Raw genomic sequence first — 25,360 nt, forward strand, 5'->3', positions numbered from 1 at the left:
TCATCTAAGTTTAAATTATGTGCAAGCTGTGGGATGGAAATCAGATAATTTCAGTCAACTCCTTTGTTTCAAGTTAAAGTGGGGGTACCATGCTTTTGCATTTTCTGAATATGAATATGGATATAAAGTACCAGTGCTGGATATTCAGACTGAACATGCAGATTTTCAAACCTCTACATATTCATTTGTTTTAGAAATCCCAAAATTTGTCTGTTAACTGCTCAAAACAGCCTGGTTTCATATCTACTTTCTATGTTTGTACTGTCCGTTAGTTTTGCACCATCCACTTTCAACAGCTTCAGAACTGATCGATAGGTACTTTAAAATTGATGGACATTCCTGTTCTTATTTTTCCATGGGTTTTTAATATTTTATTCTCATTTAAAGAGTAGTTTTCTATTGATAAACGGGTGTGTAGAAAGGGGTCTCAGTCCTTGGGGTTAATTTGTAACTGTTCTTCATTATGTCATGTTTGTCTTATGACCGCTAATGGATTCTTTAAATTTCCCTCGGGACAAATAAACTAGGTATCTATCTATCTATCTATCTATCTATCTATCTATCTATCTATCTATCTATCTATCTATCTATCTATCTATCTATCTATCTATCTATCTAATCAATGACAAGTGATCTTGATGAAATAATGAGGTCATCAGGTCACAATCTCCTGACAGGTCATGACACGTGAAGCATGACACGTATGTAAGGTGTGTGCAGATGGACGATGCCATTTTAGCAGCCTCCCCCCCCCAGGAGGTCTTTTTCTAAGTGGAAAATTTCCACGTCACTCAACATCTGAACATTTCTAAACTCTGAGCAGAGACACACTGAGGAACAGGAGCTCCTAGTGTCCAAAGTACAAAAATGCTGGCACTTATATGATTCATTGCACACATATTGCCCTGGCTACCGTGAGATGAACAATTCCTGGCATAAAAATGGCAGGAAAGAGAAAGAGAGTAAATAACTTGTACTTTAGTTTAGCGCCGTGGTAGGTGTGTGTTTGCGAGTGTTAAAAGGTATAAAAGCCACACACATTCTCGTGCTGATTCTGTGTGTCTCATTTCTGTGTATCATGTGTAAACCATAACCCAGCCTGTTAAAAGGAGGGCCTCAAACATGAGAATCTGCTCATAGCTCTGCTCCTTACAGGCCTCTAGAGGACTGGCCAATCAGAGGGAAGGGGGTTTGTGGAGCATGGAGCCTTAAAGAGACAGCAGCTCAAGTTAAGAGTTTCAGACAGAGGCTGAAATAAGTGTTTTCTAAAACATCAGTGAGAGGAAAATGGGGATTTTTTAAAGTTATGTAAAGCTACAATGGGGGAACCAACGCCTTTGTAAAAGCACGACAACCCCTCTTTAAATCACATTTTCATTTTTCTGATTCTTCTGCTGGTTATTTGCCATTTGAGTTACTTTTGTTGCCATCGTGAACAAAGTGGTAGCTACCGTCTCTTTGCTAACTTTGTCCGTGCATGTGTTTCCTGCAAACACAGCTGACAGAAAGTTCTAGATTCAAAACTTTAACCAGGGAGAAAAATCTGCTCAACATATTGTTGCAAGAGGTGATTATAATACCCAAAATACCCCAAATGCATTGCAAATGATTGCTTCAACCTCTGTCCAAAATCAATTACATGCACCAAAGACTTTCTTTTTGTCCTGATGATGATGTCATGATGGTATTATTCAAGCAAACGTAGGACCTCTAATTGTTTGGAAAATCTCAGGAAAGAGGTTATTTTTGGTTTGAAGCTCTGATGTGATCTGCTGGTGAACTCAGACCTACTAGCTGTACTTGGATCAGGTGATGAGCACCGTCCTGGGGTCTATAATAGACTAATAAATGACTCTTTATGCTGCAAACAAACACTGCATGGAGGAGGATATCTTTGCTGAAAGTTGTTTCCTTGACCCCTGGAGGCACGAGAGTTTCTGAAAAGTTTCCAGACGAGTGTTGTCAGGCTTTGATTGCTGATGGTTTTTAAAGAGCCAAAGAAAACTCATCACTTATTCAGAATCTTCATCAAGGGAAACGCAAAAAAAAAAAAAATTCCTGCAGCTTGCCTCTGACACCTGCCCCACAGCAGCTGTTTGTGACATTAAGAGTGACTTTAAAGAAATCATCAGTCTCCTCGCTGATGGCTTTGTTTGCTTTAGAGGCTTCAAAAGAGGCATCGTCACAAATCTGAGTCTGTTTTTTACACCAGCTGGAAACTCCAGAGAGGAGCCTTGACTGCATCATTCAGCCAGATGAAAGACTCCAGTCATGGAGTGAGGTAAAGAGAGCATCATCTCAGCTCACAGCCCCTGAAGCCAAAGAGCATCAGTGATGAGCTTTTAGTGAAACTAAAAAGGAGTAATTCAGTGATTTAAGGAGGAGGACACTTTGTAATAGTGCTGCACGATTTGACAAAATTACACAATTGTGATTGCGATGATACTGAATAACACCATTAGGCTACATGCTTTGCTATAAAGGCACATTCAGAAATTATTTGTGGTTTTGAGGTATGTAATTTTTCATTATAGTTTTAACTGCACTGCCTCGTCACCTTCTGGTCTGGAGTCTCACGCACACTGTCGCAAAGGACTTTTCGCGAGGCGTGTGTTTGTTTGAGAATTAATTGGAGATCAGATTGAAACAAATTTTCTTTGTTCAAGACAAACTTTTTACTGGATACAATGTGCCCAGGTAAGGAATTTATCAGCACTGAAATGTGACATCAACCAGATGTAGTAGCGAGCTATGTGTAGTGCTATCGTCAACCCAGTGCTCTGACATGTCTCTCAGCTAATGTGACAACAAGTAAACCCTGCCAGTTTGTATGTGGTTTAGTAGCTGTTTATATTTAGCGCAGCTGACAGCTCAGTGCTCTGAGACGTGTCTGTAATGTGTAACGTTAGTGAATCCTGGTTATGTCCTGCCAGTCATCTACCAATCAGAGCTAACGTAACCTCACTCTTCATTTTATTGATAGACTCTCAAGTTAGAACAGACCACTGCAGAATAACTGCTGACTGTGGGTTGGAATCAACATTATCACAAACAGATTAGCCCCTGTGTTAGCCTTTAGCTCGGGCTCTATCTCTCTAACTCTCCTGTTTATCTTTCTTCTGCTCTTCTGTCCTTTTTCTGTTTGATAGTTAGTCTCCAGTGTCCACCACCACTACAAAATTAATCACAGAAACGGAAATATCTGTGTTTTATTTCTTCTCATCACTAAACTTCTTCAGCCAGCGTGGTGTTGTCAGAGACCTAAACATGCCCTTCTGGATGACGGGACCAGGAAGCCAGAAGAAGTAGCAATTTAAATAACCTGTAACCAGCAATATTGTTGCTGATAATCTTATCTTAAATTGTGTGTTACGATCATGCATACATCTAGAAGGGAGACTTTTTCAACATCACTTTCAAACTCCTCGCAGCCCCTTTAAGAACAAAATAATTACAACTTCAATGTAAAAATATAACTGAATTAAGATTGCACAGTACTGTTTTCTGTGCACTATATTGCAGTTATAATTTTATTTTAAATAATTTTTAAAAACACTTTTTTTAGGCTTTTTTTTTTCATCTGTTTTATTTTTTTGTTAAAGCTGTAGCCTGTTGATGCTGTGTCTTAAATAAACACAAATATGCAAAATTACTGCTATTTATTGGAGTTTGAACTCACGTAATTCATGCCTCCCTGGAAAAGTCAGGGCCCTGGTTGAGTCTAAAAAGTCTGTACTCACCCCAGGTCATTAGTGCATACCTCGTTTCAGGTACGGTATGTTCTGCTCATCAACAGATGAATTTATACTGAGCAGTTGGTGGAGTAGATGTAGTTACAGTGAAAAACAGGACACAACTTGCCCCAGGTAAAAGTAAAAAAAAACTCCTCAATCATTTAGGGTCACGCAGTGTGCCGCTCTGGTCCGATGCCTATCAACAACCCTCTCCACAGTCTGTTTTTACAAATTATGATCTGTTCATATCAACAAAAAGAGGGGATTTCCTGCAGTTGAGCGGGTTTGTTCTGAGAAAACCTGATGTTTATTCACTAACTCAAAAAATGATCTGAGTATTATTTTTGAAGAGCAGCAGGTTTTATGCACACGTCTATCACATCATTAACAATCTGCAGGTGAACCAAGAAGGATTCTCACTTTATAAATTTTGAATAATAAGTTTGGAACACATGTACACACAAGGGCACATAATGAAATCCCAAATCCCAGCCTTTTGTGCAACTACAGAATTGAATTTTTCTTAAAGTGGGATTGGGATTAAATTAATCGTGCAGCATTACTTTGTAAAATGATAGGAACCTTAAAATAAAAACAGATCATGAACTAAAAATGAGACAGCAGCAGCAGCAGCTCAGCTCTCGGCCCCCTCCAGACCTGATCCTGAAACACAGAGGCTTGTGTTCTTGCTGGCTGCAATCAGTTTGTTTTTGAGAGGAAGAGGAAACATCTTGGGATGAGTCAGATATCAGGAGAAGTCATCTGAAGAGAGTGAACCTGAGGGTCAATCTGAGACCAAATGAAGGAAGTTTACAGTTCGCCCTGCTGACGTTCTGTGTACAAGAAAAACAGAGGCTCAGCTCGTAAATAAATGCTTGCAGATGTAGAGGTGGAAGTGTTGACTTCTGGAGGCAGCCCAACTGAAACAAACAACACTGTGATAGCAGGATTTCTCTATTTTGGCTTCTGCTTGACTTAAAGCGTGAACATGGTGAACAGATATTCTCTCCTGGATTTAAAAGCCTACTTGAGCTGCTGTCATGGTTACTTTGCCGTCAGTTGATGTTAAGTGGGTCCATCTGACAGAGGATAAAATTAGCCCACAGTGAACACAGAGAATCCCCCTTTTTGTGACGCACGTGTTTGAAATAAAGTCTTAGATGAGATAACGGTTTATCTTCACTCCGTGTCTTGAACGCGGAGTCAAAGCTGAGGTTATTCCCCTCTAACCTCTTCCAGCGTCTGCTTCCCTTTCACAGCCGTCACTGAAGAAAAGCAGGATGTATTTATAGACGCCTTTTCCTCCACAGACAAACACTTGTGACACCTTTGAAAGGCCGCGGCTGTTTTGCCTGTTATGCCTCTTTTAGAGCTGCGTTAATAGAAGACTGCACACGCCAATCTGCGTTACACAGCTGACAAAGAGAGTGCCTTCTTACTGTCATCTGCTGTGCTCCCACTGGGTGAGCGTGTACGATCACAGGTTGTGAAAAATAATAACAGGGACAGCATGTGTTCATGTGAACAATGGGAACATTTTTGACTTCTTTGGGGACATATTGGAAAAATAACAGTTTCAAGTGGCAGTCGTAATGATAGCTTGGTTCAAAGCTGTTTTTAACTTCGCTAAAGTGTAGCTCCTCCCACTAAGGTTTTTTTCACAAACTGTTTCGACTATATTTTGCAGACGTTTGCTGGAAGCCTGATGAAATTTATATTTGCATTGTAACTCGAGTCTTGTGTGGTGAAACACTAAAGTGAAATGTTTATAGCACGCCAAGGAAAGAAACAATTTAACATTTAACCATTGTTTTACAAAATACTACAATACTGCTCTGAGTTTTACTGGCACTCAGCGACATCAAGGTCTCAGTAATATTTCAGGAAGCTTGACTGTCTGCTCCGGGGATAAGAGTAGCAAGCAAATCACATTTCCTATTAATTCTAATAAAACATTTCAAGTTTTTTTCACATCGTATTTTCCTCTCCTGAGATCTGTAGAATATTCACCTTGCAGAAATGTTGATAAATGTGTAGGGATTCTCAGAAAAAAAATCAGGGTTTTGTGCAGAATTTTTTTCTTTTTTTTTCACATTGCAATTATAGGCTCCAGCTTATGGGTCTTTAATACTTTGGATGTTCTCCTTACAACTTTTCTCATAAAAATATGAAAACTTTAGAAGCAGTTTGTTAGATCAGCTACAAAATCCAAATAAAATTGATAATGTGGCCAGTTGTCACAATGTGTCTTTGATAGCTAAGCAGCTCTTTGTTACAATGATTTGGAAAATGAAGGGATACACATTTCAAACCAACTCCTCAGGCTTTAATTTAAGGTAGAAATGACGAATAAAAGATGTTTTGATGATGAAAAATTTACACTTGAATAAAAAGTGTGACAACTGACCCCATTCTCCCCTACACCTCTTTTTCCCTCACACTGCAGCTGTTGAATGTTACAAACTCTTTTTCCTTGAATGTTATGTATCAAAATTTAAAAATACATTTTGTGTTTTGTCTGTTAGCATCAGATTCATAATCCAACTAAACTAGTCATGAATCTGAATCTCCCTTTTTAATGGGAAAAGAAATCTCATAATGTCAATGGCTGTGCACAATAATAGACAATAGACAATAAATAAACAAACAAACATAGTGAGCATCTCATGCCTTTTTTAAAATTAGGAAGTTATTGCTCATTTTTAACTTAAGGGCACAACATATAGACTCTGATACTTAAATTGTCTTTGCTTGTAATATAGGTTTGTTTCTGCCAAAAAGTGCTACAAACTGCAGTTCAGAGAGAGTCCACTAGAGGCTGGCTGCAGAAACACGATGTATCATCTATTTATTGCCTGGGTCCAAAACTGTTTAGGTCTGAATCTCTCCTTTCTTTTTCAGCTCTGTGCATGGGTTGAATTTATTATAAGTTGTTATTATTTTAAGTCATCAAACTCAGAAGTTTTTGCCATGTGAGTGCTTGGCCGATTTGACCAGCAGGCACCCTGTAGCTACAAGTCAAGGGGCTTCAGGCCTGCCTCAGTTTTAAAACTTTGAGCAGAAACAGACCAGTGATGTCCATACATTATAAATTCCATGTTTTTCACATCCACACATGATTTCATCTCTTGATTTTTCTTGAGCTTGTGTTCTAGGCAGATGAATAAAATAAATAAATAAATAAATAAATAAAATATTAAATGATTTAAATTCTCAGTTTGACTTTTTAAAACTAGACTATATCTAGTATAATTTATATTTTTATCCTGGAGTAGATTTTTATTGGTCAAACACTGCTCATTTCTGTTAGAAGTGATTTTTGTATTTCAGGAATTATCTGATATTCCTCATTCTCCACATGAAAACAGTGTATTTTGTTAAATTCTTAATATGACTGACAAGTAAAAACTAAGCAGGTTCTGCAGCATCTATTTTTTTTTTCTTTTTCTTCACTTTGAAAATTCTCCAGTTATTAAAAATGGATAGAAACTGTTTTTCGGAGTAGTTTACCAAACTATGTGTGTCTCTCTTGGGGATTCACTGTTGTTGAACTTCTTCCAGAGCACAGATGGTGGTTTGCAGAGTAACGCCTTCCCCCGCTCCACTCACAGCTGTCTGCTCCTTGAAGCCGGCGATATGTTCAGTATGAGGAGGAATAAAGTGCCACACACACCTGTCCAGCACACCCTGTCATCACCAGCATTTAGAGCAGCCTCAGGTACACAGAGGCCTGGCAGGTGAAGTGTCCCCCCTGCTGTGAAATCATCCCCTTCCTGTTGTGTACTCTTCATGTCTCCCTCCACCTTTGCTCACTCACTTCCTGTTTTTCATCGTCCTGTGTTCATGACAGACTGTATACATGTCTAACTAATCCTCTGTACGTGTGCTGAAGCTTCCTGCTCCGAGTTGTCGGCTGTAAATATTGTGACAAACAAAGTAATAAAGTGCTCTCTAACACTTGACCCCTCACTTCTGGTCATGGCCGCGGCTGTAATTTCCACACGTTGGGGGATGTGGCGTCCCTCCATCGGCATACTGTCAGAGCAATCAACACTTAGCACAAATAGATTTCAACCCCGGGGAGTAAGTGAATTAAGCACGGAGCTTGGAGGTCTCAACAGCGGTGCGCCTGGCCAAATGAAGATCAATACACTGATCTGTGAGTTCCTGACCCGGGACGCATCGCTGGGCTAAAAGGACGGTTATTTCCACCATAAATTACTGCTTCAAGTGGGATTATTCACAAGATGGAGCATGCTGTCAGAGAGCTGAAGGTGCTCATTACTCCACATGGGAAACTCACTCGAGGTAGATTAGGTTTGTTAGCACGTGATGACTCATGAGTTAGGTTTTAAGTGGATTTAAAATGATTTTTAACTGCAAAGATAGTCACACTAAAACACTCTTTATGTCCATCACTTTGGTTTAGATTACTCTTTAACCACAAACACTGCTTTGAATGTGTTTCACTCTGTGTCAGAGATTTGTCTTCATGATTTTTATCCGTTGCTAATGCTCTGGCCACAGATTCACCGTTTATCCTGCTGATACCTCACATCTCACTGCCTATCACCGTGTTTAAAGTCTCACTTTCTCTCATAGATACAGAAATATAAAGCTGGTAAAGTCAGTCGGCCATCCCCACATCAGCAGCTTTTGGACACTCTTGCTTTTTGCTGGCAGACAAAAGCAGAAAGATAATTTGATAATTTAGAGTCTTTTTGACCGATCAGCACTCTCTGATGCTAACCGTGACTCTAGTTCTGTCTACATGCAGTCCATTTTGGGGTTAAGGTCAATTTATTTAAGTTTCTGAAACATCGGGGATAACTCATTTACATGCGTGAGCCAACAGGGTTATTCCTGTTAAAGCCATGGTCTATGATTTGGAAGCTTGGTAATTATTGATAACGCTGTTTATGAGGCTGTTATAGTCCGATCTACGCAACATAAAAAGCAAAAAGAACAAAAAAAAAAAATCCATTCAGTACATCAGCTGCAAAACAGCATAATAATTGACCAATCTAAACAGCCGTTCCCCTCATCCCCTCACCATCCTGCCCATGGTTCCGCCTCATCCTTCCCCACTACCCCTCTCACGTCAGCTAGCTGCTCAGCTACTGAACCGTCATGGAGCCAGAGAAGACCGAAACCAGGAAGCTGTTGCTGTTACCCTCCACAGGGAAGGGAAGAAAATAAAAAAAGTTTCATGGAAAAGGCTGAAGCAAGGAAGAATTTTGAGCGATACAGGTGCCAACAGAGACTGAATATTGGAGAAATGTACGACCGGTGAAAAAAGCTGCAGAGGGATTTGGGACTGAAGACTGACGCCGAGACAGCTGAGTTTCTGTTGAACAGGTAATGACTTTGTTTACCACAGTGGGAGATGTCAGCTGAATAACTCCGGTTAGTCTGTGCCTATACTGGCTAATGACTCAACATTGCTGGTTGGAGTGGGTCGGCTCTGTCAATCGATTTTAGCATAAGTTAGCCACACATCTCTAGCATTGTAAACTGGGCTGGTGAAGACACGCCGATAAATGTAAAGCCTTGCCCACAGTCGGCTCTGCTCTTATCAGCTGGCAGTGGCAACGCCAGACCCACTTCGCCCAGCTAGTTTATGGTTTTGATCGCGCCAGTCCAATTGAAAAAGCTATCGCCATGTGTTACAAGGGGGATGTCTGTCGTGTTTGTTACATTTTCTGGCTTCTTGCAGGCTGTGTTTCTTAAATGTGTCTCATCAGCCAAACTGGGTTTCAGGTCGTAGACCATAGCTTTAAGATGGTATCTCTATCAAAACAACAATGCACAGACATCTCGACGCAAGGACGCAATGCACACTGTTTCTGCTTCTTCTTACTGTATCCATAGCAACAGCAGCAACAACAGAAGCATGTTGGACTTCCTGTTCTCAAAAGACCAAGATCACTTAGAAAAGGAGGAACCCATGGGTGATATTGTGGATTTTGAAAACTGGAATATGAGCACATTCTGGGTATTAAAAAAGGTTATTGGTCTTTACATGGCTACATGTGCAACCAGGTTATTGCTAATATTCAGAAAATAAAAGCGTAACTGACTGTTTCTCAATGTCTTGATTTGGATCATCTGTTCTGTTCAGGAGTTTCTCTGATACATATCAACAGAGCTGATTCACCTGTGCAGCTCTGAGGCCAGATTCACATATCTTGCATATTTTCTGTGAGTCGGCTGCAGCCTGATGGCTCAGACTTCCGCAGTCATGACACTCACACAGGTTGAACGTTGGTTGTGTTAGTTGCTGCTGTCTAACCCTGTTTTTGTCCAGAAGCTGGATATAAAATAAGGCCGTAAACTATCAACTACTGACCTTTAAAATCAGTCAGTTTGTATAAATATCAAGAGATTGAACTCATGTAGGAAAGGGCTTGAGGGATAATTATATCAACACAAATAAAATACACATTACTTTAATGAGAGGGATCTTTTATATGCACTATATTTTAAATATACAAATATAAACATAAGATGGAAAGAGAGTGTGCAATACACACAAGAGCTAGCATTGCCTTATGATAAGTTTAAGTTATTGATGGTGCTTACAAACAGCTAACATCCTATAGACTAATTTATAGTCAACATAATCAAAATTATATATGTGCATTTTGGCAACAAAAGCAGCATTTAGCTCAGACAAGTGAGTGTTCTTTAAACACTAAAATAAAACTGTAAGCAGCATAAAAATGTGTGATATGATACTAAACTATGGAGTCAACTTCTATCAAGTTTAGACTTTTACAGAGCTACTGGTGTTTTGGAGTAAAGAGCGACCGTGCTAACAGGGGACTCTTAGCCAAACATTGTTTGGCTGTCGGCTGACAGTCACTGCCGGATTTTATGCACAAAGTAAAACTTTGCAGTATTATCAAACTATTTATCCGTCCTGTTAGTCATCTTAAAAAACAAAACCATTTAAATTCTCAGATATTTGTTGCAGGTCTCTGTCCGGACATAGTTTTCTGGATCCTTTATTATGATCCAGGTCTCAGACTCACTGTGCTTGTCTTTGGTTTGGGAGGTTTTCTAGTTTAGTGACACAAGTTCATGTCTTTATACTTGACAGTCTGGTAAGGGTCCATGATTAATGCAGTCACAAGCATCGAGTCACTTATGTGTTTAAACACCCCTCTGGGGTACCCAAGGATTCCTCCAATAAAAACGTCTGGTCCTGAATGTCTGCCCCCATGTCAATGTCTTCCATCTACTCACTGATTTCTCATGGAGCTAGGAGTCCTTTACCAACCATCATATTGGCATAAAATGTTCACATCACTTGACCAACCATCGTAGTGTGTGCAGTTGTAACTGTTCACAAACAGTAATTGGTCTACAGCATGTTTTTTCATTGAAGGTTTTTGCAGCATGGACCGTCAGAAAATGTTCCAGAGCTTTTTAAACAACTTCCTCTAAGAGCTAACCGTCCATGACAGAAATCTTCAATAAAAGTCAAATAAAATAAAATAGAAATACTTTCTCCACAGGAGAAGGATCTTTTCCTCCAAAATACACCAGAAGTTTTATGCTAGCCTGCATTAGCAGCATGAAGAGATGCATAGAGTGGTTTTTCTATTCTGACTGAGATTTGTATCAAGAAATCAAAACATTTAAAAGGAACCCAAACCACAACTGTCACACTCTGCAGACGCAGATAATCTGAAGACGGGGAAATATCAAGCCTGATGTGTATACCCCAAGTATCTTGCATCATTTGTCCCCGCTATCTTCTCCGGCTCTGGTTCTGATTCAAAGAGAAAATTGCTGATATTCAAGTGCAAAAACACCCTGACAGTTCTGAAGCTATGAGCAGTTTTCTACCTGATTGTGTTTGAGATGAGCTGCCACCTCTCTGCTCAGTAGTGTCGTCCTGACAGCACATAAGCCTCAGATGGACAGAATGATTTAGCGCCTGATTATTTTAATTACAGTAAAATCCAAGATGTCTGTTCAGCTCACACTGAGCATGCTCAGGAGTCTCCCAGCCCTCTGAATCAGGCTGTAAGAGTATCACCCTGATCTGTGTTTGATGTCTCTGACGTGGTTTTCACTCACCCAGAATCTTCAGCTGAGTCACAGCCCCGTGCAGACCGAAGAACATCCACAGTGGGCGGGAGTTGTCCACACACACCTGCATGCCCACATTGGTGCCGTTGTGGCTGAGGATGACCTCCCCCTCCTGGTTGACCAAGAAGCCCAGGATGTCGCTGCTCTGGAGGGGTGTAGGCACCCGGCACACCGCCCAGAACTCCTTCCTGTCCACCAGAGCCTCCGGGTTGTAGGGTAGGTCACTGGGGCGCAGCACAGCCGGGTCACATGATGTCACACCATAAGACAACGAGCCTGAGCGTGCTGGGCTGGACTTGGTGACCTTAATGAAGACGGTCTCTCCGGTGCGCAGGGGGCGGTTGGTGAAAACAAGCGTGCGCTCCTCTCGTGCGTGCTCGGATCGAGCCACCGTCTGCTCGTCCAGAGTCTTGATGTGAGCGCCGCGCAGCTGGTGGAAGTGGAGGTCACTCTCCAGAGAGGAGGGCAGCAGAGAGGACTGCTGGGAGTTGAGGGAGTTTTGCGGTATGGGACAGGTGGAGGAGGAGGAGGCAGAGGCCAGGTGGAGGGTGTGGCGGTGGGCGGTGTTGTTGGGCGTGCGTCCATCCTCCTGCTGCAGGTTGAGGTCACACAGACTGACAGACAGGCGGGAGTCATCGGCTTCTCGGCGCAGGGAGGAGGAGCGCACGGTGGTGAAGGAGCGTGGGCGCAGGCAGTCTGGAGGAACAATTTCACTGTCTGCAGAGGGAGGAGGAGAGAACAGCGGTTAATGGTGGTCCTGCTGAGTTACGCTTTGATTAGCAACTTTCCAGAGGACTGCGGGGCTGAAGTCTGGAGTCAGCAGGATCCAAATTATAAGAATTCAGTTTTAGGAAGGGCTGAATGTGCAGCCACTCTGACAACAGGATAATGATAAAAAAGGGAGAGCAATTTAACTTCAGTTGCACAAATGTGGAGCTGCTTTAATTACTCATCCCAGCAGCAAATGAGACTGTCAGGACGTGTGTTAAAGAAAAAGAAATGAAGGAAAGTGGCTGCTTTGTTTTTATTGGGCTGAATCAGGAAGTTTGATTCAGATAATGTGGTGTCACTTAGCCAGGAATAAATTACTTTCATGGAACAAAACTAAACACAAGTGTGTGTGTGTGTGTGAGTGAGTGTGTGTGAGACAGAGAGTCGGAGATAGTTGCATTCCTTGCGATCCATAGTACAGCATCACTCCACACAGGGAGCCATATCTGCAAGTATCTAACTGCAGAGTTTGGGTCATAGATGCACCCCTGACTCTGATAAGACGCCTTAAAGCTGCTTACAGACTCGTTTTAACATAACACCCCCTCCGCCAGCAGGGTAAAATTAGCCTGGTGTCCTGAGAGAGACCCCTGTTACTCTGGGTGGGCTGTGTGTGATGTGTGCACATGTGTATTCACCAGACTGATAAAGAGACAAGAGAGATGGAGGAGAATGAAAATAACCTCTGACCCCCCCTTCCCCTCCACACACACACACACACAAGAGGTCATGTTGATAGACCCTCCTCATTCAAAGACAGACCTCAGGAAGAGTAATTAAGAGAAAAAAGGGCGGGCCGTGAGGAGGACAGAGGATGAAAGACAGCGACCAGCCGCAGACTCTCTGGAGAGCCTCCAGAGTTCTGTTCAGATAGAGGGACTGACCTGAACCTGAGAGCCTGACTCCTGATAAACCTCTTAGCCTCAATTAGCAGGGCTGCGGGAGAGGCTCCTCACCCTTAACAGTAAACTGGGGCGAGGAAAGCAGAACAGAAAAGCCCCAGAGTCCTGACAGATACAGACAGAGAAGAATTACACCACCAGACGGTTTGATCTTTTAGATCTGGTTTGATTCTTTCACATTTCACTTATTGTTAAAACAAGGATCAGTCTCTGATCACTATCAGGCCATCACGATGAGCAAACACTAGTGTGTTCACTGCAGCTCTGTGGATTGACAGTGGGTAGGAGTGTCTTAGTACTGAAGACAGGAGAGGATTTGTTGTTACTGATTTTCTACACTGGTGTCTGAGGAGCTGTGTCTAAACCCAACAGACCACTTTACAACTTATGTCATCGCGTTTTGGCAACAAAGGTTTGGCTCCATTCATTCAGACGGGTTAGCGGTCTTTAAACTCTACATTAAAACTAAAAGCTGTCAGTAACAATACTCCAGTGTGGACTCAAGTTCTATTGAATTCTGACAGGATCATGACTGTTACAGAGCAACTGGTGTTCTGGAGTAAAGAGTGACCGAGCTAACTGAAGACCTTCAGCTGAATGTGTCACCAGCGATGTCTGTAGCTGTAAAAAAATTATATGTGTGTCTGTATCCAACTCAAGAGGGAACATCTGGTTTGAAAAAATAAAGCCTTTGCCAAAACACTAAAAGACGCAGTTCACTGAGTGTCTTGGAAAGACAAGAGACCACATACACACCAGGCCAGAAATTGTTTTTTTTACAGCATTAAAAAAAACATGAAACACATCAGGGTGTAGATCGCCCAGTGGTTCAGGTCACGTCCAGGTGGCCAGGGTCTGAATCCAACCTGTGGCTAGTTTCCCACATGCCACTCCTGTTTCCTTTCCTATCCACTGTCCTATCGCCTCTTTACTTTATAATCCCCATTTGCTTTAAAGGCATTAAAATCCAAAGAGTAACCTCAAACAACAACAAAAATAAAAACTCAAACAAATTTAGAACCTGGCTAAAAAACAACAACAACATCAAAAACTTGGGTCTGAATGCTAATTTCACTATCAGCACACACTGTATGGGGGTGATTTTTTTCTAACTCACTGGTTTAGAAGAAATAATGACCATCACTTTGTCCAATCAGAGGCTCAGCTCATGTGACTGACAGGTCTGACACTGTTAGTGAGGAGGCAAGCATTTCCAATATGGCCTCCACTGAGCTTCATCACTCTGTTCAGGAACAGATGGGTGATGTCACTGAGACTACATCCATATGTTATACAGTCTTTGATCCATCACAGTTAACCAGGGTGTACTGTTAAAAAATAATACTAACTGATGAAATTCTAAATCCAGTTTTTACTTTGGGTAGTTACTGAAAAAGTTTGGAGTCAAGGTTATGACCAAATACAACTTTGGCCTCAATATGGAGAGTAAATGGTAAGAGTAAGTTTGACTGATGATTAACAGATACAGACATAATCTTCAAAGTAAAGCTAAAGTATATTATGAAACTATAAGCTACAATAATATTCAACTGCAAAGTCTAAAATCTTTATTATTCTGATATATTTTGGGACAGTTTTTTGTCTGTCTGTAATTTTCTGGCTTGTTTAACTTGACCCAGACTCAGCATTCTGTGTGCTCGTCTTGAGATTTTGGACGGTTTCTGGTTTATGGAGATAGGTTTATGTCTTTATTTCACAGTCTGTAAATGTCTTCTCCTCCATAAACATGTCTGTACTCTGAATATCTGTCCACTTGCTGATGTCTTTCATCCACTTACTGATTTCTTACCAAGCTGAGAGTTGTTGAGCATTTGTCAAAGTGATTTTAAGGTAAAAAAAAAAAAAAGGGGGGTTATTGGTGGTTACTCTCCTTGCCTAAATGCTTGTACAATTGTTTATCATTTGTATTTTATGTTTGTTTTACATCTTCCTGCCCAGGGACCACAGATGGAAATTAGCTGTGTAGCTAAGTCTGGGTTGACAGCTTTCTTGTTTTACATGGTCCCTGTCAAATAAACGAATCTAAATTAAAAAAAAAAAAAAATCAATCAAATACTCTGCAGTACTCCAGGAACTCCGAAAAAGCTTGAAACTACAGCGACAACCCGACCACCTGTCAGTTTTCCCTGCCTATGAAAAACGAATACAGCAGAATGAGAGTGTGTTAGAAAATAGTTATATCTTGATAACAGTTTAGCCTCAGTACTCCATGTTAGTGCTAGCTTGTGTTAAACACATCAGAGTTCGTTTAACTAACCTGGGACAGGACACCATGGAAGTTTTCAGTCCTGCGTTAATTAACAGTGCATTTCATTCATTCATTCGGCCAAGTGAAGATTACGACAACAAACCTTTGAATGATGATCCTAGAGCAGCACTGCGGACAGAAATCCGCAGATCTGATTTCATCTTTTTGCTGGAGATGACTTTTTAAAGTCACCCTTCAAGCTCACTGTGCAGACATCTACAAAGACAGCTGCTGACATCAAGTATCAGACTGCATCTGCGTTAAACTGAACTGAAGACGACGTTTAACTTCGTTGGTGTTTGATCCTCATTTAGTGACGTGTCTGATTTCTGCAGCCTCACTAACGCGCTCTCTGATGTGTCTGATGAGCCCTTGAAGACAGTCAAGCTGGGATGTAATCACCTCTCCCTCTGAGTCATGTCAGCCGTCAATTAATGTTAGCTGCTAACCCTGAGCACGACGCGCTGTGATTAATGTTTAATAGGACCGAGGCCCTGTGATTGTGCTAATTGATTTTTCAGAGGGGCAGAAAATGGAGGGGACAGTGCCTTTGGTGCACAGGGGCCACTTTCTGCGCCTGCTAATCAAGCATTAAACACCTCTCTGCTCAGAAGTGTGCTGCAGCTAACCGCCGCTCCCTGAGGCCGCCTGGAGATGACTAGCATGCCAGTGTGGGTTTCATTTACTATTTCCTCTGCTGTGGGTTTCTCCTGATGGACTCTCGGCCTCCACTCCAGCCCTTTGACAGAACACAAAGACCAGGAAATGAACAGAACCTGTCGACGTATGGTTGTTACGTTGTAATTGAACGGCTTAATCTGCCGTTTCCTGACGCTACGCCATATTGTCAGACGGAGAGTCATTCGCTAATGAAGCGGTGAAACCTCAAAACTCTGCTCTCTGATGATTAGGGAGCAGCTTCCCTTTAGCCACACACTCAGCAGCAGGGTTGCTAACTGCTCAACCACAAAGCGATAGTGAAGCGAGGCCCGCGGCGCCCTGCTTGCTCTGAGTGATTGGGGGATTTGAATGACATCACCAAACATATTTTTTTTTTTTTGTGTGTGTGTGTGTGTGTCTCTGGGCTGGCCGTTTACTGCTGCCCATCACTCCATCCTAAATTGGATTACGATGGGTCTTACGATGTTGCGAGACCTGCAGGCAGCAGAGAGGATGATGACATGTCTCGAGGGATAACAGAGGATGGAGGGAGAAGAGGAGGGAGGAGAGGTAAATCCAGGAGGGGAAAGGATGGCTGCCCGTGACAACGCTGGATTTATGTTGAAAGGAGCCAGTGGACACTTTTCAGAAAGCCACAGATCATCTCGCTCTGAGTGTGTGTGTCAGTCCATCTCTCTGGGTGTGTCACTTTGACTCTCACTCAAACGGAGAACGTGTGAATGCAAACACACGGGAAATTGGTTCCTCTGCCTTTTTATGGGTTATTTTTGAAGAACTTCTCTGAGGGTTTGTGTTCCCTTTCATATCCTCTCCTTCTCTTTCTTTTCAAAGCGCAGTCATTTCAGGCACATATCAGCGTGTGCGTGTGTGTTGTTTATTCTTCTTTTTGGTTTCTTTATTCATCAAAGGCCTGTAAGACGAAGGCACCGCAGCACTTAATGCGCTCCTAAAACTTGTTTTTAGGCCAGAGGACAGAGAGAGGAATGAAAGAGCTGAAGAACATTCAGCGCTTGCTTGTAAAAAGGCTTGCGTGTAAGTGTGTGTGTGTGTGTTTGTGGACGCGGTTTGAGAGTGTGTGTTCAGGGCTGTTTGTGACCTCACCAGCTGCTGCCCGCTAATCACGCTGCACCTGCGTTTTTTTGGCTGATACAGTCTTTTTGTCCTATTGGTCCCCTTCAAATTCAGCACGCAGATGCTCTCTCCTATTGGCTGAGGCAGGGATTGTGCACTTTGAAAGCATTTAACAGTGTGTGTATAGTGTGCGTGTGTGTGTTCTCTCTCATGTAGGAAGACTTTGTAATGGGGCCGTGGAGGATGCAGCTGCTGACACGGAGCCGTTTGGAAAGAGGGCGGTGGTGCGGGGGATTCATCACCTGATTCTTCTCTTTTGATTGAATTCAAACTAAATGTAGCACCTGTTGGGCCGAACCATTAATTCACTGAAAGAGGGGAGTTTCAGAGTGATGGGTCAGCTGTTGTATAAAAGGTTTTAAAAACTGAAATGAGTTTGCCCCGCCTTTCATGTCCCCGGTTCCTCTTATGAGCGTTGTTAAATCAGAATAATTAAGCACCTGTTGGGCTAATCCATGGCACATACACAGACACAGTGGCGGGAGATTGGATGAGGAGTGGCAGTGTGTCTATTTTGGCCCCGGTACAGGCCTTGGCTCATGCAGTAAATGTTTGTGATTAGGGAATAGCTGCAAAGCAGGTTAGCCGACGCAGTGCACAGGGAGGTGTAGAGGTAGAGGCTGGCTTAGTGGCTTTGCTAGCCCGAGCAGACGGAACGTGCCGGGACTTTGAGCCAGCACTCGCGAAGGGAGGGGGCCGGGCGGAGGATTTACTCCGTCTCACGCACACAATCTATCTCACAGGGCTTATCTTTATCCATAGTCTCCCGAGGGTTTCATCTGATGTTGGCGGAGGTGAAGTGAGAGCTGGAACTAGGAAGAGAAAATGAAAAGAGAAATCTCGCAGTGATCTGAGAGGAGCAGAAGAGAGAGGAGGACAGGAGGAGAGGGGCTGTTAAGGGAATTGTTCAGGTGGGATCAGCTATGAAGACAGAAGGTGGAGATGGATATCCAGGGAGATTTTGACAGGAAGAGTTAAAGTCCAGAGTCAGGGAGACAACTGGAGGAAGATGCAGTGTCCAGCTTAGTGACTGACCTGAGGATTAAGATACAAACTGACCAGCCTGGAGAGAAAGACAGACATCCATACAGTAAAGAGAGGGATAGATGGAGTCAGAGGGGTCTTTGTATGAAATGTTTGGGATGTTCTTTATTCCCTGGCGCTGATCCAATCCCAGCTCCCTGATTGGGCTGGGCGGCTTTGAACCCGGGCTTTTGGAAAGAGCAGCAGGCTCCCAGGGCGACACATGGTCATAACAAAGAGCCGGGCAGGACGCCCGGTAAGTCACAAAAGCCCTGTCCCTTAGGTCATCCACTGAATGCAGCATGTGCCGCCTCTCCTCTGCCAATCAGAATGCCAGGACCTGGGTGTTAATAACCTCCATCATAAGGTTCTTAAATTAAAGCCGAGCTGTTTTATTCCAGGGCTCAGGCAGGGATGAAGGCGCATAATTATTTATCACCAGCTTTCATCAGACATTCAACGCAGACCCTTCAACATCAGCATCCTTCTGCTTTTTCTAGTCAAAATTAGGGCTGGGGCGATATGCTTTTTACCCTAATAGATTCTTTTACCTTTTTTTTTTTCGGTTTAAATTGTGGTTCTCTGTTATTTCCGATTTTTGTGATTTATAGTTTGCGTTTTTAATACCAGACCATGTAAAAGAAGTTGAATGATGATGATGATGATGTCAACAGACTAGGAGCCGTATTTTCCGCCTCACATTTGAGTCAGTTTTTAAGATTTATTTGATGAATGTGACATCACAACTTTTCCTCATTCCAGCTTATAAATAAATACTAAAATAAACATGTAGAAAAAATAAAAATATTTAAAAAACAAACCAACAAAAAATTGTTGAACAAAAAAAAAACATATAAAAACCTAAAACAAAAAAATCCCAATACAATACAATTTTTTCTCCCCAAAATACAAATGTATAACCAGATTGTGTCCATAGTCACTCGATTGTATCTTGAGAGCTAAATACACATTTTTGAGTAGACATGCAATTCAAAAGGGGTTTGTACAGACAAATCCCAGTCTGGACACTTGGAATTGAGTGAATCTGCATTTCAGATGTGTCTGACAAAGATCCACAAATCAACGATTTAAATCCTGAGAGAAGAGGGAGCACCAACACAGCTGATCTGCTGCACCAGAAAGGCTCAAGTTCCTCACTTAGAGCAAAAATATGCACTTGAGAACTTGTTGTTTTTGGTAAATAACACTTACCAACTTGAGGTTCGGGTCTACAACTTAGGCTGCCATGTCACACAGCCATTGCCGCACAGAACAGACAAACACACGTTTTTTTTTCTGTTTAATGAGTGGCTGCACCAAACTAATGGGCATGAAGAGTGTGTTTCAATTATGAGCTTTTGGATTTTGTATTCATAGTCATTTAATGGAGCAAAAAGTAGGCAGATTGATCATTATTACTCATCACAAGAGCTCCTTGTCCTTGACCAGGCTGTTGTCACTTCATTGACAAGGTAGGTCAGCAAGGGGTGTAGTTTCAGTCTACAGACTCTGACCATTTGGTTTCCTAAATAATTAACTTCTCTTCTCTTTACCTCAAAATCACATTTTAAAATTTGCCCTAAATTACGATGCATGAAAGAATTAGCCTAAACAAATTGTTAGCATGTGCTAACCCACGTTTCTCTGCAGCCGCTCAAACCAAAGGACAACACAGCATGGACCAAATAAAAAAAAAAAAAAAAAAAAAAAAACTTACTTCAAGATAGAGACCTGGCTTTACATAGGCTCTGTCTCATTTCTTGTGTACAGTCTGTGATGTTGACATATGAGGGAGGGCTGAAAAATTCATAGCCTGACTTGGAAGGAGTCATGCCATAGTGATGGAACTTGGCATGCATTAAATTCAGTGTTTTGAAACTTAGGGCATGGTTTATTTTTCCAACACAGTCAGTTTTTCTTAGGTTGTTGCTGTGGCAGGATGTCTGGACTTTCAGTCATCTTTAAGACTCTCCCTACCCGTCTTGAATTCAGCTGCCTACTTTTTCAGAGTTGATAAAGCTGGAGCATCATGACTGTTCTTGGAGGTTAACACTTAACACCACGGTGTCAAATTTTATCCATATTCACAAAATATCTCTGGTTCTACTTTTAAAAGTCCTCAAACACTGCATCAGCATCAGTTAATGTGAAAATAAACCACGCCGTAAGTAGGGTGGGTACCGAGTTAGGGACTTTTAAAGGTACCGACCAAATTCTGTCAAAAGTACCTGGTACCGATTCATGTAAAATCAAAAGGTACCATGTTTAGGTACCTAAATGCATCTTTGTGATTGTGAGGGAGTGAAAGAGTAGGTGATTTTCCATGCTGGACTTGAACACAGCATTGCAAGGTTACATATTGAGGAATAGAAATGTTAAATTAAAAAAAATATATTTTATTAGTAAACAAATTGATATTTTTTACCACATGAACACCTAAAAAAGTACCGAAAATCAGTACCGTTGAATACCGGTACCTAATGCCAGGTACCGTCCATTGGTACCGTATCGTTTCAAATGTGAAAGGTACCCATCCCTAGCCGTAAGTGTCAGAAAATGTTGAATGCAATTGCTATGGCACAACTCCTTCGTAGTCAGGCTACAAACTTTTCAGCCCTCCCTTATACTTTTAACCCCTTCCCAGCGTCTAACCTCTGTTCAGGTTGAACACAGAGATATTTCACAGATGCCTTCTTATCTGTCCCTTTGAAGAGGGAACAAGTGTAGTGGAGTATCCAGCCAAGGTGCATTCATTCAAAAGTGACTCTAAATGCCAAATTATACAAATCTAATTGGTTCCTCTTGGCCCTTTTCTGCACTCTGACCAGTAAGCATCATAAATTATACAGAGCTGGAGCCAAGACACACAACATCACTAAACTCGCTTTGCTTGATCTCTAGAGGTCTTTAAAACTCTGGACCTACAACATTTCCTGCACAAGTACAAAAAAAGGCAGATTTACTACAGCTTTTCTGCTCAGTGTGTTTTTGTTGGAGGGCGTGTGTGGAGCATCAGGATTCGTAAGTGCTGCTATTAACTGGGAGGCTGAGTCCTGCCAAGTCAAACAACAGTGCCAGTCAAGTGCGCGCAATAATCAAATCATCATTTCACTGAAAGTAATCGGCTTCTCCCAGAAGTATGAGAACCCTGGTCCGTCTTTCTCTCTCTGAGCTGGAAAATACAACAAACGGCTCTAATAGACCTCTATCATTCCAGATGACTTCATGTTAGATGAGTCCCAGGACCGGAGCCAGAGCACTGAGCAGAGAGCTGAAGGAGAGTCAGTGAGTCAGGAGAGCAAGAAAACAGGATCATTTCAGAAATTCAGAGTTATCGGATTAAATATTCAGGCCTGCAGTTCAGTGACGCTCAAACACGTCTGTTTCTTGGAACATTTGAAGACCTGAAGGATGAAAGTGTATTGTAATCATTTATTTATTTTATCAGACCCCCTGCACAGTTACCAACATATTTTTATTCACCATCTTTTTAACTCTGCATTTTTTAAGTCTCTTTGAACGCCTGGATCAGAAGTAAAACATCTGTGAGTGATGATGGAAGGGAAAAGCAAACACAGAACTGATGAAGAAGTGAGACTGTGCTCATTGACCTGTCTCTAGCATCAAACGCACAGTTCAGCCTGTTTTCGAAAGGCTCTGAGTCTAATATGGGAGTTTAAAACGGGAATATAAATGATCACCTGATTCATGTCCAACATATGTTCTAAGAACAATAAAAGCATGGAGAGTTAAAGTCAGCAGGTCATCTAAGGTGAGTGCTGGCTCAGAGCCTGACTAAGTCATCCACTTTTATTATTTTCTTAAATTACCCTCATCATTTCTTCTGGAAAGCAAAGGATCATTCGTCCTTTGGTGACTTCTTTTACCCAAAAATGAAATGGGATATGCAAGTTTAAAAAATCTCAATCTCCAGACCTTAAAACAAGCAGAGCATTGACTTCATACTGCTGCAGCCAGCAGACCTTCACCCACTTATATCCACTGAAGAAACCTCAAAAAGAAGTTTCAAACAAAGAGGTGTAAAAAAAATTAGTAAAAACTTGAAGAGAAAAATAAAAGCTGTTTCTTATGTTTTGTTGTGTTTTTGCCTCCAAATCCTGATCATGACACAAGCAGATGGTTGCTCTGAGCTCAGGAAATATCAGACAAAGCGAGTCCTACTGTTTTTATCTACTTTTAACTTTAATATTTGGTTTGTCCACCTTTTGCAGGAGGAAGTCTCTCGCACAGTTTCTTGCCTAAGTTTAGGTTGGAGATCTGGACTTAACGCAGCCAGTCTTCAATTTTCTATGTTCCTTGTATACGGAAAATGACTGAAATCTCTTTGTGATGGCTTTAATATTGATGAGTTTGTAGATATTTCATTCATTTAATGAATATTTTAACAGAAATAGTCAGCAAAACAACTGAAACCTCTTGAATAAAGTGTTCCAACATTTTTGCCACCACAAAATAAGAACTTTGTTTTGCCCCATTGGCAGATTTTCTCTTCCTGACTTTTGCCTCGATCTTTGCTTCATACTAGAGGTAGACCGATATATCGGCCGGCCGATATATCGGGCCGATATTTGGACACTTGTCTCTATCGGCCATTGGCCGTGTTTTCTTTTAAAAAGCCAATTTTTGATCCCTTGTAGAAAATGACACAATTTTTTAACAGGCACAAAAAAGATGAGCACCTCAAACTTGTGGAACCACTTGGATACATTACATACTTTTGTTTAAATTAAATTAATAAGTTTAAATTTCTATTTTGACATTTTAAGAAGAGTGTGAATGTTTACTACTGCTTGTTACATTGTGTGTTTACTCAGACAAAATATTTCATTGTTTTGAAAGCTGAATAAATGTTCAGAGGCTGCCCAAATTTGGAAAGCATCGGCATCGGCATCGGCCCCCAAAAAACCCATATCGGTCGACCTCTACTTCATACTTTACATTTTTAGATCATATTAACAGTAAGAGGTCGAGACAATCAGGTAAAAAAGGGTCAATGCTGATTCAACAGACAGGTTGGTGTGATGTGGTTGTGTTCAAAGCATTGAGGTTGAGGCCTTAACGCCAACTCTTCACCTGGTTTTGAGTTTGATGAGAGATAGTTAGAATCATCATCCATCATGTTTTGGCTTTGTGATAGCATCTTTTTAGAAACCAAAGAGTGAAATCAACTGTACTAAGTCCATGTTTTCTTACAGTCAGTACGTTTATCCTGTACTTGTAAATGCCTGGAGGTTACATGCACAAACATTCACATCTGCACAAGGATGAACTGATTAACTGACACAGTTTTGATAGTAGAGGGTTTTGTCACGCTTCTGCTGCAGAGAAAAAGTGTGTGTGATTAGGGGATGTTCCTGTTAAGACGCCTAAAGGCAGCAGGAGATCAACTGCACATGGTCTCTCATCCATCCATCCTTCAGCTTTACTGGTCTACCCTCTTGGGTTGGTGACAGGCTGGGGCCTATCTCAGCTGCCACTGGGCGAAAGGCAGAGGACAGGTCTACGGACTATCTCACGGTGCTCGTTCACATCAACAGGCAATTTATAAAGAGACCAATCAACCTGATGAGCTGGCTTTTGGACTGTGGGTGTCTCGAACAGGGGTGGGTGATATAGCCTCAAAATTATATCACGATATTTTAAGGAAATTTATGATAATATTTATGACAATATGGGGGAAAAAATGAACAACTTATTTTTAGTGTTTGCTGCTTCTGGATAACAGCATTTTTATTGCACACACAGCATGGAAGCATCTTTTCCAATCATTTTCTACTACTACACAATCTTGAAATGTAACCACAGTAAGTAGTTCAGATCCAGAGGAAATCTGAAATCTGAAATCTGACGTGTTGGAGGAGGAAAAGTTAATCTTGCAGGTGAAAAACTTCATAATTCTATACGACACAACACTTTCTTTCTATAAGGACACCAACAGAAAGGAGAAGGAATGGACTGAAGGAGCTGAAGTTTTGGGAGGGCCAGATGAGCTCAACATGCTGATAAATTACCATGAAAGTACGTTGTCATGAGTGGGATTCCTGCAGGAACATGTGGTTCTCCTGTGATCTTGTGATCTCAGGTATCCAGCAGCTTTGGGTGCTGTCCTGCGCTGTGCTGCCCTGCGCTGTGCTGCCCTGCGCTGTGCTGCACGGCGCTGTGCTGCACGGCGCTGTGCTGCACGGCGCTGTGCTGCACGGCGCTGTGCTGCACGGCGCTGTGCTGCACAGCGCTCACACTTTATGTGTGAATTAGGGGTAATGCTAATATAGGATTTGGACGTTTGGCTATACCACACGTCCATCATAGAGGCAAAAAATCCACCAATAATAACGTAGATTTCACATCCTCCTATATAGCCTGGTTGTATTCGGCCGTGTGTTTCAGCTTTAGGTGGAGGAACATGTTTGTGGTGTTGCCAACCTTTGCGATACTAGTACTCCTGCCCATTTGCTGCATGACTGACCTTTGGTCAGACAAACCACCTCCACATCACTGAGGTAGCTCCTTTTTAGGCACTATATCCTCATGTCAGAATTGATGCTGCTTTCGCTCTTGGTCATTATTGTGTTGTACACAGCAGGGAGCGTCATATGTCAGTACGCCTCTGCACTGGAAAAATCGCAAAATGACAAATTGATATTGTGACAAAAATCATCCTGGTATTATCGTAAACAGTATGATATTGCACATCCCTAATCTCAAAGAGAGATAAAAAAATGTACATG

The 25,360-nt window shown here is 41.8% G+C and overlaps 1 protein-coding gene across 3 annotated transcripts in view; it reads right to left on the minus strand.

Annotated features, from left to right (window-relative positions):
- neurl1aa (neuralized E3 ubiquitin protein ligase 1Aa) overlaps positions 1–25,360 on the minus strand; it is a 78,401-nt gene that overhangs the window by 18,458 nt on the left and 34,583 nt on the right. For all 3 annotated transcript variants that reach the window (XM_074662111.1, XM_074662100.1, XM_074662090.1), the window contains exon 4: positions 11,823–12,551. In XM_074662111.1, coding sequence (XP_074518212.1) covers positions 11,823–12,551 — 729 coding nt within the window. The remainder of the gene's footprint in view (positions 1–11,822; positions 12,552–25,360) is intronic.

The sequence above is a fragment of the Halichoeres trimaculatus genome, unplaced genomic scaffold (genome assembly GCF_033239565.1).
Source record: "Halichoeres trimaculatus isolate MK-OKI-2021-1 unplaced genomic scaffold, fHalTri1.1 fHalTri1_scaffold_2, whole genome shotgun sequence".
Classification (NCBI taxonomy): Eukaryota; Metazoa; Chordata; class Actinopteri; order Labriformes; family Labridae; genus Halichoeres; species Halichoeres trimaculatus.